Source organism: Gobio gobio (assembly GCF_949357685.1).
Source record: "Gobio gobio genome assembly, chromosome: 24".
NCBI classification, from domain to species: domain Eukaryota; kingdom Metazoa; phylum Chordata; class Actinopteri; order Cypriniformes; family Gobionidae; genus Gobio; species Gobio gobio.
Window position 1 is genome coordinate 38897959 of NC_137120.1, and position 17616 is coordinate 38915574.

Here is a 17616-nt window from a genome sequence, read left to right on the forward strand (position 1 = left end):
ATCTATATATCACTTATTATTTATGTATTTCAGAAAGGTGTTGATAACTTTATTCAATTTCTGTGTAGGCTATGTCTGACAGGGAAGGCCACAGGTAAATATAACATTTATTATAATGGGTTTATGTAAATATTGTTTTAAGTTTGATTAAATTAAAAGTTGTTTTTTTAAAGCCTAATAAATGTTGAAATTGGCAGCTTTCAGTTATACTGTAATGTAACGTCATTAATGTTTCATAGAGACATTAATATCAGAGATACTGGCCTTCATTCATAAAAAGATGCCATTACAACACATATTTAAAATATGCTGTTGTAAGATTACAAATTTATACATTGTTATATATAGGTTCCAATGTAATAGAATATAACTGAAAACATTATCAATATTTGTGTTTTACATTTTGAAGTAAACTCGAGGAAATTCTAAGGAGATTACGTCAGGCAGTGTAAGTGTTTGAGACATTAAGTCTTTTGTCTTTATGTACTTCCTGACTATTTACCATGACAAGTTTAGACCAATACTGCCTGAGTGATTGGATTAGCATCTCTGCATTTGAATGACACTGTTATGCTGATTGAATTAGGACAGGTCACACCGTTATGTCTAAGGTGTGTCCTTTACCTACACAACATATGCATTCCTTTGTTTGAATGTCTCCTCCCCTGCTGTACAATCCCTCCCCCTGAAATGTAGATAAATTGAATTATTTTGTACTGTTAAATCAGACTGTTTTCGGACGACCTGCAGCACAGAGAGTTCTCATTAAAAGAATCACTTCTGTTTGATCCCGAAGTCTCCTGGTCTTCATCTTCTGAGTTTCCTACACTTTAGAAGATAAAAGTTCACAACACTGTCTTTAAATTGTTTCTTAGTTAATTTGGAGAGTAACTGAAATTATTACAATATCAAAATATTAAAAACTCACAATGTTTTTATTTGCTATTAATCATGATTAATTACAGAAAAAAATGTTATTAATTCGTTTTTTTTTATTATCAATTCACAGCACTAATATTTTGTTGTGACTTGAAGTGCTTAGAGGGCAGTGTTATGTTGCATCATGCAGTATTTGTCCTGAAAAGTAAATGTGATGTTTGTTACCTCAATACATTTTAGGTCATTCCCTATTATATTAACATTAAAAACACACTCTTTTTACGACTAAAATAACAGTTAAGGGTACAAAAAATAAATTCCCAAAAATTAAAACGGGAAAAAACGGAATTTGTGAAAAAATAAACCGGATTTCATAGGGCCCTAGTTATGTAATAAGTGGGTGAGGCTCTGAGGCTCCTGAAAATCTTCTCTGGTTCGTTTCTTCTGTTCAAGTCCACGAGTAAGGCATTTCGAACTTCTTTTCATCCCTAAGCAAAGAACAAGTATATCAGGGCCTAAACAAGCAAACAAGGACTCTTACTTTGTGATGAGATTTTTGAGGTTGAGCATGATCTTGTCCTCCAGAGTGCTTTTGCTGAGGGTAACGGGATCAGTCTCGTATGTGAACTTCTGCTCCAGCTCTAGAAGTTTCTTGAGCTGCTGTCTTAGCTGAAGCAGAGATTCTGCGAGAGAGGTAAACCTGAGGAGGAAAAACAAACAGAACTCAATAACATACGACTTAAACGGCATGCCATGATTTTGTTGAAACTTAAGGCACTGCCACATAAAGATCCATTGAAAATAGTTGCGATATGTATTAGGGCTGGGTAAAAAATATCGATTTCTCGATTTTAATCGATTCTCACTTTTACAAAACAATATCGATTCTTAAATCCCAAGAATCGATTAGTCATCCTGTTTCAGTTGATGAATGAAATAAACATTGTAACGCGCCTCCCATCCAATAAATCACTATAATCTTTGTGCTTTATTACTATTGATATGAAACAAAGTCTCAGATTTCAAATTACGTCTATTTATTTTTACGAAATTCAAAAACATAAACCATTTTGGCGCGAGATCGCTCTGCTCAAGAGAACCGGCATGAACTGATCTTCTCTTCCGCCTTAAAAGCAGTAACAGCGCAAAATAAACACGAATGAGCTTCTGAAAGTGTGTTAAAATTCAACTTCACGAAATCCGTATCATCACATAGAATCGCTCAATCAGTGTTTCAACCGCAGAAAGATGTAAGTAAAACGGCTTGTAAATGTCATGTAACATCACATTTACCTCAGAAAAAACATATCCAGTGTCCATAAACTCATTAGTCAGCTAGAAAAATGTACTCTAGAGAGGAGCATTTTGCTAATTATATGCACCATTACATAGGATATTCATTGTCAATGTTCTTCAATATTTAATGCATGTTTGTATGAATAAATCTGGCAAGTTTTTATGACAGCCACCATTTAAATGTTTATATTTCAAAAATCTAATTGGAGTAGAATTATGATTATGTAATTGTAAAGTTATTTTAACTTAATTATGTTTTTATCTATATTATAATATAGTGTCATTTAAGTGTTTGTATACAAATCTGTTCATTTGTACCTTCTATATTAGTAGGCTAATGTAGTATCAACTGACTCCCATAGTTTGCAGCATTAGTTCAGAAATTAGTTTTCCTTAAGAACATTTTCCATGTATTATACCTGATACATATTCACAATAATCGATATTGAATTGAATCGGAAATCGAATCGAAAGCTTGTGAATCGAAATCGAATCGAATTGTGAAATTGGTGTCAATACCCAGCCCTATTATTTATATATTCTCAGTATATTTAATACTGTCAATAGAGGTTGCACAGACTAGTTGACTTTAAACTCCACTATTTTTGAAAATAGGCTCATTTTCCACGGGGTAGAGGTGTCTCGATTCTCTTTTGGCTGGAGTGGTAGGGGTAAGGGGAAGGGCCAGATAACGTATGAACATTATCGCAGCACCACAGTAGATAACGAAACCATATCCGTACCGACCGGCCCGGATGGAACGGTTCAGTTCGGCCCAATAGAAAAGCGCAGTGTTTCCCACACATAGAATAATTTGTGGCGGTGCGCCACAGAATCAACACCGGCCGCCACATATTACACGTCGTTATTCATTAACTTTTTAACGCTATTTAAAACATGCAGCGTATTCGTTCATTTCCTTTCCCCGCTCTCCCTCCATCTCTCTGTCACTCATGCATCTCTCTCTCTTTCTCTCAAACCTGCTTTTGATATGAAACTAAAAAGTCTAAGCTTTTCAAATTGAATACGAAATTCAAACAATATATACCGTTTTGGCGCTAATGTGGCATAACAGGTAAAGCCAGAGTTGCGACATGCTCTCATCTCGATAGACGCAACATTGTTACATTAATGTTAATGTTTTTCTTGTATTTAGCCCTCAGGCATTCCTTACTAATTGGTCACACTCATCAAATGTGACCATACACCTTTTTACACAATTTTTCAATTAAATAAATGTTCTATATTTTAGTTTAATAATGTTTATTGAATATTTTGAGGATATCTTTTGGTACTAAATAGGCCTACTATTTGTGCAATTATTATGGTCCATTAATGTAAAATATTATTTTATTATTTATATTACAATTAGTGTAGTAATTAAGTTTAAAATAGAGAATTCCAATGCAAAGAGGCAAATTAGAGTCATTTTGTGGCTGGAAAAATAATAATTTTCATTTGTAATGTCATTACCCACCAGGTGCATGTATAATAAATATACATGTGTTTGGTCCAGTTGCTCAAAGTATTGCATATCATAACTTACTTATTTTTAGGTTGTGCATTTAAATACATATTTAGACATGATCAAACTCTAGATTTCTATAACTTACATCCTAATATTTTTAATGATACTTATATAAGCACACACAAGTCAATATTACTCAATGCGAGCAAATATAATTTAACGCAAGAAAAGTTTAAAATAGTGCTAAAAAGGCAAACTTTCCTTATATGTACAGTAGGCTATATGACTTGATACTGAATCAAGATCGAAATCGATATTTGTCCCAATCACCCACCCGCCACCACAAATTGGTTTATAATCTGTTGGAAACACTGAAAGCGGCTTCACTAGTCTTGTATGTTCTGTATCATCTTAGGAAACTCTGGCTCATACGTTTTTGAACTGAAAACGAGGGCTATTTTATTAAGTCCAAATACAGCGCAAAACTCTGTTGGGAGTGAGTAATTTGTTAAACGTGTTGATTCTGTTAGATATAGCCTACGCACTTCATTGTTGTTCATACTGGTTAAATGTCACAGGACACTAATAAAAGAAACGGAGTATGATGACGTGTAATGGCATAGTAGTGGTGTCCCATTTCTTAGGGGAATATTTTCACCTCTACGCCTTGGCACTCTGTTTTAAAGGGGCTATATGCGTTTTTCTGAAATTTAAACTCGCGACTGACATCTGTGGCCAAAAAACAGAACTGCTCTTATTTTCTGCTCGCTCTCGCAGCGGTGGTGACGTCACATCCGCAGACAGCGCGGGAAAAATCCGACCCGACAGAAAATAGGAAAAATAGGATACAGGCTTATAGGTGCACCCACTGTGAGCGGACAAGGTGTCAGTATGCTCATCAGGAGATGTTTGAGTCATAAATGGTCAAATAAAAAGGCTATTGTTACATTTATTTTGGGGAAAGAGTTGCATATAGCCCCTTTAAGGGGCATGGGGAACAGGTAGGTGTAGGGTTAGGGGAAGGCGAAGGGGTATAAAATAGAATTGGGATTGGGCCTAACTCCCCTAGAGTTAAACATTTGAGTTTTACCGTTTTCGAATCCATTCAGCCGATCTCCGGGTCTGGTGGTAGCACTTTTAGCATAGCTTAGCATAGATCATTGAATCTGATTAGACCGATAGCATCTCGCTCAAAAATGACCAAAGAGTTTCGATATTTTTCCTATTTAAAACTTGACTCTTCTGTAGTTACATCGTGTACAAAGACCGACGGAAAATGAAAAGTTGTGATTTTCTAGGCTGATATGGCGACACAGCACCTGAAAATAAGCTAACTTCCTTCAACATAACCAACGTGACAACCTGCTTACACAGAGAGTGTGCATTTCCAGTGTGGAATAAAAGCGAATCATTGGACTTTAAAACACTGTTCTCAGCAGCCTATGCTGCCATCTTGTGGTTATACTATAAATTACATTTGTTTTCATAATCCGTTGCAAAATCTGACGGGAAATCTTTCGCCCTCGGACGAATTTCCCATTTTCGTGGATTCCTATAGAAATTAAAAGATTTTGTCTGCGAAAATTCGCCATACCACGGTAAATGTAACCACACCTTTATTGCTATTCGTGATCAACAGTACACAAAATGTGTAAAAATACATATTTTACTATCAGAATCTGTAATTATGATTGGTACTACTAATTCACTATTTGACGCCCCTGAAACTACACGAGTTAGTTGTTATGACATTGCGGCTGTGTTCATGTGCTCTTGTAAATATGATTATTCTGGTTTAAACACAACATATTTCCGTCATGCTGTGAAGCTCCACCCACAGCGAAATTGTTGCTTCACGTGGCATTAAAAGTTGATGGACCAATTAAAAATTCTATCAAGTCTTATAAACGAATCTGCATGTGATTTATCATCAAGTTATTATTGATAAATAATCCATTTGTACGGAAAATAGCTTTAATATTCATAGTTTAGTACATTACACTTTTCCACTAGTTGTGCTTCTTCAGACCAATCATCTGTAAGCTTGCAACTTGACATCATAGTCAATTTTCCTTCTACTTTATTTTCAAAATATATTTATATATATTTTGTTCATTTCACGCTATTTTAGAGTGTATATATATCACTAATATTGCTACTCCATATGGTCATAAAGGAAATATGAATTCATTTGTGGTTTGCATTTGTTACCAGTTTTGCAGTTGGTCCAAGCAGACATTTGTCAGCCCACCGATGCAAGCCACCTGTTGTCTGCGCCTCCATTCGGCCAGTTCTGATGAGATCAGCTCAAAGATCACCGGATCCATTAGGTTCAACACCTCAGACATCTGACCAATCACATTCTGCATGGACACAAACACACACAGGGTTGAACACAACGGCTTCTCTCCACTAACCAAAGTGAAGGCACTGGATCTCCAATGTTCTCACAATTCTTGTGTCATGAAGTTTCATAAACATGGCGCGGATGGTCAGTCTCTCCCGATTCAGGTCTTCCTTCGAAACGGTGCCGTTGAGTTCCTCTGTTAAACAGATGTACAAGCAATACTCAGTTTCTGTACTTGTCGAAAAACAGCTCATTCTGACTTAAGTTGTGGACACTTTTATTACCGTTCATTGAATTTTTTAAATCGAAATGAGCAATATTGAGTTTCAATACTTAAAGAATAGCTAGTTTTGGCATAATTAACTCACCCTCATGTTGTTCCAAACCTGTATGAGTTTCTTCTGTTGAACACAAAAGAAGATATTTTGAAGAATGTTGGTAAGCTGACAGTTTAGGGAAGCCATTGACTTCCATAATATGATACTATGGAAATCAATGGGTGCTGTCAACTGTCTGGTTACCTACATTCTTCAAAATATCTTTTGTGTTCAACAGAAGAAAGAAACACGTGCAGGTTTGGAACAACTTGTAGGCCAAGCGATCGCAACAAATGACCAAGTGGTGGCAGATAAATATTAAAGAGCAGAGGGCCCAGGACTGAGCCCTGGGGAACACCAGTAAAAACAGAGCTAATCTCAGAATTAAAGAAAGCATTTATGTATCCTGTTACCTCTGCTTTGAAGAGTTTTGCTCTTGAAGTCATATTCGTCTTGCAGGTCTTCCAGATTTTTGATGATCTGCTCTGTGTCCTAATCGGAAATAGGGAAAAAAAGATGTCTCACACGACTTGGCTAGGAGAATTAAATGTGTCGGTAACACTTTATTTCGATACGTACTACCGGCACATCCAGGAACTTAACTGTCAATTTCATCATCGCCCCTTTTTAGGCGAAAATAAACTAGACTTCCCATAGACTTCAATACAAAATAGCGGCACAAAACGAAGTCCGTACACAGGCGTGAATAACTTGAGAAATCACTCAGATTAAACATGCTAAGTCATTATATGTCCAGCCGTCCTGCCAAGAGTGTGAAAGATACACCCACACACTTCATTTGGTCAATTTCAATTTTAGTTTATTTTCCCCTAAAAAGGGGCGGTGACGAAATTGACAGTTAAGTTCCCGGATGTGCCGGTAGTCCGTATGGTAAACTTTAGACATTCTTTACAACTACATTAAAGTAGTAGTAGACTGTCTCCTAAACATCTGCTAACACTTTATTTTGATGCACCCCCAACAGACATTCTTCTGACTATAAGTAACTTTTGAAACTACGTCAACTTATTCTACTAACCAGAACCCTAACACCTAACCTAACAGTCTACTAATACTCTAATGAGAGTTAGTTGACATGTTAAGTTACTTGTATTTAGAAGAATGTCTAAAGTAAGTAAATAAAGTGTAACCAACATATCTTTTAGTTTTGGATACGTTTTGTGTGTGTGTGTGTATATATCACCTGTACTTTATTCTTTATGTCTTTCACCCTTCCGTCCATTTCTCGATGTTTCTCCACGATGATGTCGTTTTGGGTGCTCTCGGTTCGATTCTGCAACAAAATACTGATTACTAACTTCATCATATGGAAAAGGCAGCTAGGAAAATATTGCGAAATATCTCCTTTTTTGTTTAACAGACAAAGGAAGGTTATGCAGGTTTGGAACAACATGAGGTTGAGCTATTTCTTTAATAGTGGATCAAGAACTTTACACCTTCAAAAGAGATCTAAATGTCATATTGACTTAAATGTATTTAAATTTAAAGAAATCGTTCACACAAAAAAGAACATTTTGTCATCAGAATGTTGGTAACCAGCCTGCACCCATAGACTTCCATAGTAGGAAAAATAAAAAGGAGTGTCCAAGTGCAAATAGCGTGCCTTGTTGGCAAGTGCTATTCGACTAGCTCCGCCTAACAATGCCTGTTTAGGAAAAATAAGATTAAAAAATAACGGGCGTATCTCAATGTTTTCAGTGGCGTAATCAGTAGAGCGTAATGCTGCGTTCACACCAAACGCGAATAGAGCGTCAAAATCGCGTCTAGTTGGACGCTTGAACATTTTGAATCCATTTGCGCGTCTACAGCGATTTGGACGTGCGTATAAATCGAGCGTTTGAAGTGAAATAGACGCGCGTTCAAGGCGCTTCAGGAGAAATATGTCATAAAACACCACTCTGCCCAGGGTCCGAAATTAACTTTTTGGCTCACCTGCCACGGGGACTGGTAGATGAAAAAAATCCACCAGCCAAGCATATTTTTTACCGGCCAGAATAATAAACAGCCTTTTTTTGTCACATATACATTAATTTCAGTACATTAATTTTGAGATAATAAGGTATTATGTTGAATACAAACATAAAAAATTGTCCAGAGCAAAATTTGAAATGTATAATAAAAAATGTTATATATTGATCAAAATGTAATCAACTTTATTTTTAAGACTTGATAGTCTTGAAACTTTGTTAACATGGAGGCGTAGGCTACTACAACATTCGCATGTAAATGGTAAACGACAAACACAACCAAGAAAACAGCTGTGGTTTCATTCATACTTCGATACGTTTACAAGACCGCAAACTCCGCAGACACAAATAAAACGCACACTGTTTGATTTGGGTAGTGCTAGAGCCTAGACCTGTCTGTGTAGCCTACATAATAAACCAAACTAAGGTTTATATATCATATTTGCTGGCTAGCTTACTTAAGTTATATATATACATAGGCCTACACACACACACACACACTATACGTTCACGCAAACTGAATAATTAAAAGCGGTAAATGTTCTACAAATATATTTTATTATTCATTTTCTTTTCTGACATACTCCAGTTCTTGTTAAAACACACTACACGTGCTTCTTGTGTGCATTTTGAGCACTTTTTGTGTGAAATCATATTTATTTTGTCCATCAAAAGTGTGCTTTCACTTTAATTGAGCATCAGCAGAGCAGCAAAAATAGGCTCTGCGCCGAAACCCCCGCTTCACTGCTGCTCACTTCTTGCGGTGTGAAACGGCCGTTATATTGCATTACTATTTTGGTATGAAAATCACCCGCCAGTGTGGCGGATAGCCTTTTCAATTTAGTCGCCAAACGGAAAATCTACCCGCACTCTGACTCTGACTCTGTCTCTTTTCATTTTCATTAATAATATATATTAAACATTAATAGCCACACAAATGTGGTCCAGGCAACGCCTACATTATCTTCACTGCATGTATATTTAAATATCCTTAACAAATAAAGTTATGAAACTTCTCTTTGCCCTCAGTCAAAACGATTTGGCAGACAACAAATGATAGATTCATGACACCAAAGATCGCCCGTTAGATCTACAACAAGACAAATTATATCTCATGTTTAACCACTACAGGACATCAGAGCCAGCGGCAGACGGCAGAAGGACTGGCCGAGGAAAGGCTGCTCTCGCCGGGGTTAATGAGCGCTGAGCGCCCGGTGATCGCCTGGAGCTCACAACTCCAAAAACACAAGATCATTTTTTTTAAATAGGCGCTCTCTTTATAAATAAACCACGGATTTGAGCTTTAAACAACGCTCAATTTGCGTAAAATTCACGCGAACGAGGCGGAATCGCGTCCATCACGCCACGCAAAACGCATCCATCGCGCCGCAGGACCTTTCCATTGACATAACATTGAAATCACTCGCTCCTGACGATCTTTTCGCGTTTGATGTGAACGCAGCATAAGGCTTAAAGATCTAGGTTTAGACGCGATCAACCCGGGTTCGAATCCGCATTTTGCAGAGCTCGCTCTTCTCCTTTTTCCCATCACATATCACAACGGAAAGGCATTTACCTTCAATAAAAATTAAGAACATGTTCTAAAAGTGTAAATAAAGTGCCAAACGAAATGTTTAATAATGATAAAATCATGTATTGGGTAGGGTTAGGGGTCGGTGTCCCATTGTCCCATTACGGCGCCATCCATTTAATAATTGTAATAATCATTTACACTGTTATTATTGCATCATGTTTATGTAGAACAATACTGAGGTGCAAATAATAAAGTATAAATAGCATCTAATTACTGTTTACATATACTACTTTTACATGGTGTAAATAGAATATATCACTATTTTCACTTAGTAAAAAGCATCTACAGCTATTTGCACTTAGTGTAAATACCATCTATCGCTAAGAAAATGTTATTGTAATGTTTTGGTTTTGGTCGTTCATGTTTCCTGGTTTGTTATGTGATTCCATTGTGCCCTTATGCGATCGTGTCATTGGTTGATTTAGTCATGTGGGTTCTTTGTTCAGTTCTGTCATTGGTTCATTGTCTTGATTGTTCACAGGTGTGTCTTGTTAGTTATTAGTATTTAAGCCCTCATGTTTGCCTTGCGTCTTTTGTCTAGTATTGTGATTCTTCCCGGTACCATTGTTGGTGAGTTCATGTTTCTTGTTCATGCCATGTCTATGTTTAAGGGATTTCTATTCACATTTTCCATTTAATAAATGCTGCACTTGGGTTCATCTACACTTGCCTCCAGTGGCTCTCCGTTACCGTAATTTTCACTTAGTGTAAATAGTATCTATCAATATTTGTACAGTGTAAATAGCAATTATCGCTAAAGAAATATGCTATTTTGTGACCACAACAAAAAAATACTATGGAAGTCAATGTGTGCCGTCAACTTTCTGCTTACCAACATTCTTCAAAATATCTTCTTTTGTGTTCAACAGAAGAAACTCATACAGGTTTGGAACAACAAAAGGGTGAGAAAATGATGACAACATTTTTATATTTGTGTGAACTATCCCTTTAAGGTTTTGGTGGTTGTCATTTATTAATCACTGACCTCTGACATTTGGGCAGCGGACAGAATCTTCCTTTCCTCGGTAAGGTTCCTACTGATGATCATAGCCATGGAAACAGGATTGTCTTGAAAGAGGTTCTGGAAAAACAAAGTTCAAATGAACTCAAAAACTCACAGACATCTGCATGTTTCTACTTGTGTTTTCTGCTCTGTTTATTGCCAAAGATTCAGAGGCTGCGACTGCACACCAACAGGAAATGGTCACGTAACCAGTTGCAGACAGTCACCTGCAAGTTCCTCTTTATCTTGCGTATGTTGTGCTGGTTCAGGAAGTCTTTCTCCATCGCAAAGCGGCTGTGTTGGTGATCTAACTGGGTCAAGAGATCATGAAACCTCACGGTGGCCAGGGACTCGTTCTCCACGTTCGCAACATGGTCCCTTTGGGGAATGAAGAAAAGACTATTTTAATACAATTCCTATATTTGTACCTATATAATCCCTCTATAATATAATAAGAAAGTGAAGAGGTTTACAGTAGGATAAGGACATTTTAAATAGTTATAGTAGTATTTTTTAGGGCTGCACTATATTCACATTGCAAGACTATCGCAGCTGCGCACATTGTGATATCGATGCTATATATATTAGGGCTGTCAAAAGATTAATCGCATCCAAAATAAAAGTTTGTGTTTACATAATATATGTGTGTGTACTCTGTTAATTTTTATTTATACATAAATACACACACATTCATGTATATATTTAAGACATATTTGCATGTATATACATTTAAATAATGTATATAAATGTTTTATATATAAAAAATAATATTTCTTTCTTAAATATATACATGCTTGTGTGTGTATTTATAAATAATAATTAACAGCGTACACACACACACACATATATATATATATATATATATATATTATGTAAACACAAACTTTTATTTTAACTTTTACTTTTATCGCGATTAATCTTTTGACAGCCCTAATATATATATATATATATATATATATATATATTAATTTGCTATACATGCATTCTATCTATGGGGCGCCGTTTGTAAAGCGACTCACGCTGAAAATAACAGCAACATTTTGACACATTTAGCTTCAAACAATGTTTAAAAAACTGGTATGAATTTTTGGCGGTCACTTTTTTAGCACATTTACAACAATATTTATCAACTTAGAGATATTTTAAATAGTTAAATCTAAATGTTAAATCTAAATCTAAATGTTAAATCTAAATGCTAAATCTAAATGTTAAATCTAAATCTAAATGTTAAATCTAAATCTAAATTTTGAATCTAAATCTAAATGCTAAATCTAAATGTTAAATCTAAATCTAAACGTTAAATCTAAATGTTACATCTAAATCTAAATGTTAAATCTAAATGTTAAATCTAAATACAAAATCTAAATCTAAATCTAAATGTTAAATCTAAATATAAATGTTGAATCTAAATGTTTCGGGTGAAACTAAATATTTAACTAATATGCAAATTCAGAATGCAGATAACCGGTTTTAACATTTAGATTTAACATTTAGATTTAACATTTAGATTTTACATTTAGATTTAGATGTAACATTTAGATTTAACGTTTAGATTTAGCATTTAGATTTAGATTTAACATTTAGATTTAGATTTAACATTTAGATTTAACATTTAGATTTAGATTTAACATTTAGATTTAGATTTAACATTTAGATATAACATTTAGATTTAGATTTAGATTTAACATTTAGATTTAGATTTAACATTTAGATTTAACAATTAACATTTAGATTTAACATTTAGATTTAACTATTTAAAATATCTCTAAGTTGACAAATATTGTTGTAAATGTGCTAAAAAAGTGACCGGCAAAAATTCATACCAGTTTTTTAAACATTGTTTGAAGCTAAATGTGTCAAAATGTTGCTGTTATTTTCAGCGTGAGCCGCTTTACAAACGGCGCCCCATATTCTATCCGCCCTAAATAGTATTAAATATTACTAATGTCACATTATTTAGGATGGATAGTATGCACGTTGCGATGCAGGCCTAGGCTGAATCTGAAATCGCCCCCTATACCCTTATAACTCTTTCAAAAATGAATTTATAACCAAAAAATCTAAAAGTACCTCTTTTTATGGGAGGGTTTATTACAGCTCAGACAACATATACTCACATGTTTATCACTTTTAGCAGTGGAAGTTATGTAACTTCAAAGGGTTTCCTGTAAAATGACATTTAAAGACCACTGTATGTGTGTATGGGAAGCTTTTCAATTTGGGTCGGCCAAATCCAGGCGGAAATGATCCCGGAGTAATTTAAGTTACTTTGTGTAAAACAAATGCCAGTGATGCATATCTCCAGAAAGTAAACATTGTGAGCTTTCAAATGATGCCATATATGAGGTCAGAGACTAATTTAACATTTAAAGTATATACTTGATGATGCCATTCCGGACCCAGATCGGGGAGGGTCCGTGGAGTTTAAGAGGTTAATATTAAAATTAATGACCTTTTAAAAATATTATTAATTGTTTAATGTTAAAAATTTATTGTTAATACTCGTATTGCCTTTGCAACTGTTTATGCACAATATGAAACAATTTTCTTTTTCAATCTTCAAATTTTTTAAAAAGACTTGCTCTAGTTTAGCGTTCTTATACTTGCACAAGATTGTGGTTGTGTGTTTGATATGGTTATAAAGCTAAAGACTGTATAAAATCATTGATCCGCACCAGTCGTGGCTTTCGATCCAGCTGCTGAGGTACTGCCGGATGGCCATTGGGAAGTTGTCATCGTACAGTTGGTCGACCTGTTCCAAAAACTTCGAATCCAGCTGTTGAAGCTCCAACCACTGACTCATTTCTGCGACTCTGTGGGCTGAGGTAAAATAAATGATGATGTGTGTTTGGTAATGGACGAGCCACACCACATAATCAAGATTTTCTTGCAGAGAAGTACAATAAAGGCGGAAGACAGCAGACATACCAACCGAGCAAAGCATATCTTTGCAAGATAAGGAGATTTATATCTCCATTTAGGCGTGAGATTGAGGTTTTTGTTGGTGTGTGACTGATTTTCCAAAACATTTAGCAAGAAAGATGTGTAAAAATAAAGTACGTAGCATTTTATACTATTATTAATAATCTTTTTTTTATTTTTATGATAAATGTTTTCTTGAAGGGCGAAAATTTTAGTCTGTACTGATTGTATGTGTTTGTGGAGCTCTAAGTAAGAGATGATAACGTACATCCAGCCGGTTGTTATCGCAGAATAAACCTTGCGTCAGTGTCTTGCGTTATTTTGAATTGGTTTATTCTGCGATAACAACCGGCTGGATGTACATTATCCCGCTTATTACACGGCTACTTGTCTCAAGAACATTAGACACAAAATATTGTCTTGAGTTTAAGTATTTTATTAGCTCTTACGCAAAGCTTCCGCAAAAAAAAAAGCTCCAAACTGCTTTAAAAGGGTTAGTTAACCCAAAAATTCAAATTCTGTCATTAATTACTTCGTGGTGCTTTGTGAGTTCACGTCTGAGGCCTAGACGGAAGACAAGCACTTGTTGAATAGTCGTTATTTTGGGGGGGGGTTTGCGCACAAAAACTATTCTCGTCGCTTCATAAAATTATTGTAGAACCACTGTAGTGAGATGGACTTTGTAACGACATCTTTAGTGCCTTTTTATGGGTCTTGTGAGTGCAAAATACATTACTGCCATCAGATTTCAACAAAAATATCTTCATTTGTGTTACGAAGATAAACAAAGGTCTTACGGGTGTCAAACGACATGAGGGTAAGTAATTAATGACAGAATAATCAGTTTTGGGTGAACTAACCCTTTATCTATTACTGAAAAGATTTGTTTTTACCATATATGTTGAAATTAATGCTGAAGTCTTCCATTGTAACCCGTGGTGGGTAAGTGTTTTTCAGTCACAAGATGGCGCCCGAAAGTCACGTTAACCATATAAGTAGTACCGGTCAAGATATCTCGTAGTACCCGGATGAGCGGAGTGATTTAGCGGTTGTTATCTGGGAGTAACGGAATAACTAGAGCCGTTGGAATGCGCGATTGACCAATCAGAATCAAGTATTCCACAACGAGAAACATGTCAAACGTTTTATTTTTATATTATGTTTTTATACTTTCAGTCTATAGTAGGCATAATTAAAAAAGTACAATAAGCATTCGTTTGTATATGTATGCTTATTTATAACAAATAATGATTTTAATGAATTATTTTATGATAATGCTAACTAGAAACTATTGGTGTCCAAGCAATTGAACATTAGTGATGTCAAATAAATTATTAATAATATTTTTAAATGATTACGCGCAAGTGTGTGAAGGGTAGGGTTTGACAGTATTTGTATAAATAATTTTTAGAGGCTTTATATAAATACAGTAGACGTCTGTGTGTGTGTGTGGTGTGTCCCATTCAGCTTTGGTAAACATGTGGGTGGGTGCATGCATGGGTGTTTTTAATGCTCAACTATTGTTATCCTTCGGTATGACTTGGAATCAATCCATAACAACAATAGTATTGACATAGTTATTGAAAGATGTAATAATTATTTTTAAGCATTGCAGAATAGCATGAACACATGCACATGTAAATAGCTCCGTTTACATTTGGCCTTGTGTGTAAAGGCCTTTTATAGTCAAATCCTCAAATAGCATGTGAGGCTATATTCTTTATGATGATAATATCGCGCATTAATCAAAACGTGAGATCAAACTTCCTGTAATTTGTCAAGCAGCAGAAAAAAAAAATGTTGAATGCGGAAATTAAAGTTATTATTTTGTCACTCACCCCCAAATGTAATCCAAACACGGTTAAAGTAACAATCCGCAGATGTGTGTTTAATATGTCGTCTTCAGCAGAAGAATAACACGGAAGAACATGTAAGTTCCCTGTTATTGTCGATTTGTTATTGCATTTCCAGTAGATGTACGACTTCTGCGCGAGTTGCACGCGTGTGTGTGTGTTTGACTGACAGCTCGATGAACCAATCAGCGGGCAGAATGTCGTTTGTGGCGTATGCACTAGCCTATCAGCGCGTCATGCTGTCTTTTCTGACGTGGATGGAATTTTGGACCAACGTTGTAGCGCAGCCCACGTGATTTATAAGAAACTGAAACTGCGTAGTACACTAGAGAATATATCATTACTGCGTAAAAACTGTGCGAGCAGTGCATGTCATGATCAGCTTTATAGTGTTTTATAAGAAGCTTTTGTGTTTTAAGAGTGACCATCAATAGTGCATGGAATGTGGGGTCAAATAAGGTTAAGTTTCATCTCATTTGCTGCATTGCAATCGTGTAGGAAAGTGCATTCTCCTCCCTTTTAAAACTTGATAAGCAATGGTTGGTTGCATTTTATTTTATATGTAGCATTTCCCCACTTTCCATCCTGTTAGCCTACTAATATAGTGGCATGGTTGTTCCAAAACTTGTCTTTAGATCAGAAGATAACCCCCCCCCCCCCCCCCCCCTCATTTGCATGAGGTCTCCAGCCACTGTAGATCACTTTCAGTAAAAGACGTAATTATGTGCAAACTCTGAAAGATCTATTAATAAGTGACCCTTCAGAGGGTAAAAGGTGCACCCGCTTAGGGAATATTTTATTGTCATTCTGCATTACGCTCTAAAAAAAAAAAAAAGGTTTTATATGGCACCAAAAATGGTTCTTGGCTCGTAATCATAGGGGAACCTTTTTTAGTGCTATATAGCACCAGTTTTGGTGCTTCAGTGGTTCTTCAGCGGTTCTTCAGAGGTGCTATATAGCACCTTAGTCAAAGAACCGCTGAAGAACCGCTGAAGAACCACTGAAGCACCAAAATTGGTGCTATATAGCACTAAAAAAGGTTCCCCTATGATTACAAGCCTTTTTTTTTTTAGAGTGTAGGGGAACCTTTTTTAGTGCTATATAGCACCAATTTTGGTGCTTCAGTGGTTCTTCAGCGGTTCTTCAGAGGTTCTTCACCAGTTCTTTGACTAAGGTAATGTATATACACTCTTTAAAAAAGGCTCGTTATCATAGGGGAACCTTTTTTAGTGCTATATAGCACCAATATTGGTGCTTCAGTGGTTCTTCAGCGGTTCTTCAGAGGTTCTTCACCAGTTCTTTGACTAAGGTAATTTATATACACTCTTTAAAAAAGGCTCGTTATCATAGGGGAACCTTTTTTAGTGCTATATAGCACCAATATTGGTGCTTCAGTGGTTCTTCAGCGGTTCTTCAGAGGTTCTTCACCAGTTCTTTGACTAAGGTAATTTATATACACTCTTTAAAAAAGGCTCGTTATCATAGGGGAACCTTTTTTAGTGCTATATAGCACCAATATTGGTGCTTCAGTGGTTCTTCAGCGGCTCTTCAGAGGTGCTATATAGAACCTTAGTCAAAGAACCGGTGAAGAACCGCTTTAGAACCGCTGAAGAACCACTGAAGCACCAAAATTGGTGCTATATAGCACTAAAAAAGGTTCCCCTATGATTACGAGCCTTTTTTTTTTTTGAGTGTAGGGGAACCTTTTTTAGTGCTATGTAGCACCAATTTTGGTTCTTCAGTGGTTCTTCAGCGGTTCTTCAGAGGTTCTTCACCGGTTCTTTGACTAATGTGCTATATAACACCTCTGAAGAACCGCTGAAGAGCCACTGAAGCACCACTGAAGCACCAAAATTGGTGCTATATAGTACTAAAAAATATTCCACCATGATTACGAGCCAAGAACCATTTTTGGTGCCGTATAGAACCTTTTTTTTTAGAGTGTATGA

General features: G+C 35.9%; 1 protein-coding gene across 8 annotated transcripts in view; it reads right to left on the reverse strand.

Moving 5' to 3' along the window:
* stat1a (signal transducer and activator of transcription 1a) overlaps nt 1-15854 on the reverse strand; it is a 36096-nt gene extending 20242 nt beyond the window's left edge. For 5 of the 8 annotated variants that reach the window (XM_079807537.1, XM_079807535.1, XM_079807539.1 and 2 more), the window contains exons 1-9: nt 15653-15854; nt 13568-13712; nt 11120-11270; nt 10875-10970; nt 7512-7601; nt 6721-6799; nt 6095-6186; nt 5855-6006; nt 1421-1579 (exon numbers count right to left, since the gene is read on the reverse strand). In XM_079807537.1, coding sequence (XP_079663663.1) covers nt 1421-1579; nt 5855-6006; nt 6095-6186; nt 6721-6799; nt 7512-7601; nt 10875-10970; nt 11120-11270; nt 13568-13695 — 947 coding nt within the window. In that variant the 5' untranslated portion in view covers nt 13696-13712; nt 15653-15854. The remainder of the gene's footprint in view (nt 1-1420; nt 1580-5854; nt 6007-6094; nt 6187-6720; nt 6800-7511; nt 7602-10874; nt 10971-11119; nt 11271-13567; nt 13713-15652) is intronic. The other 3 variants (XM_079807541.1, XM_079807542.1, XM_079807540.1) reach the window with 1 other exon arrangement.
* Between the last annotated feature and the right edge of the window lie 1762 nt (nt 15855-17616).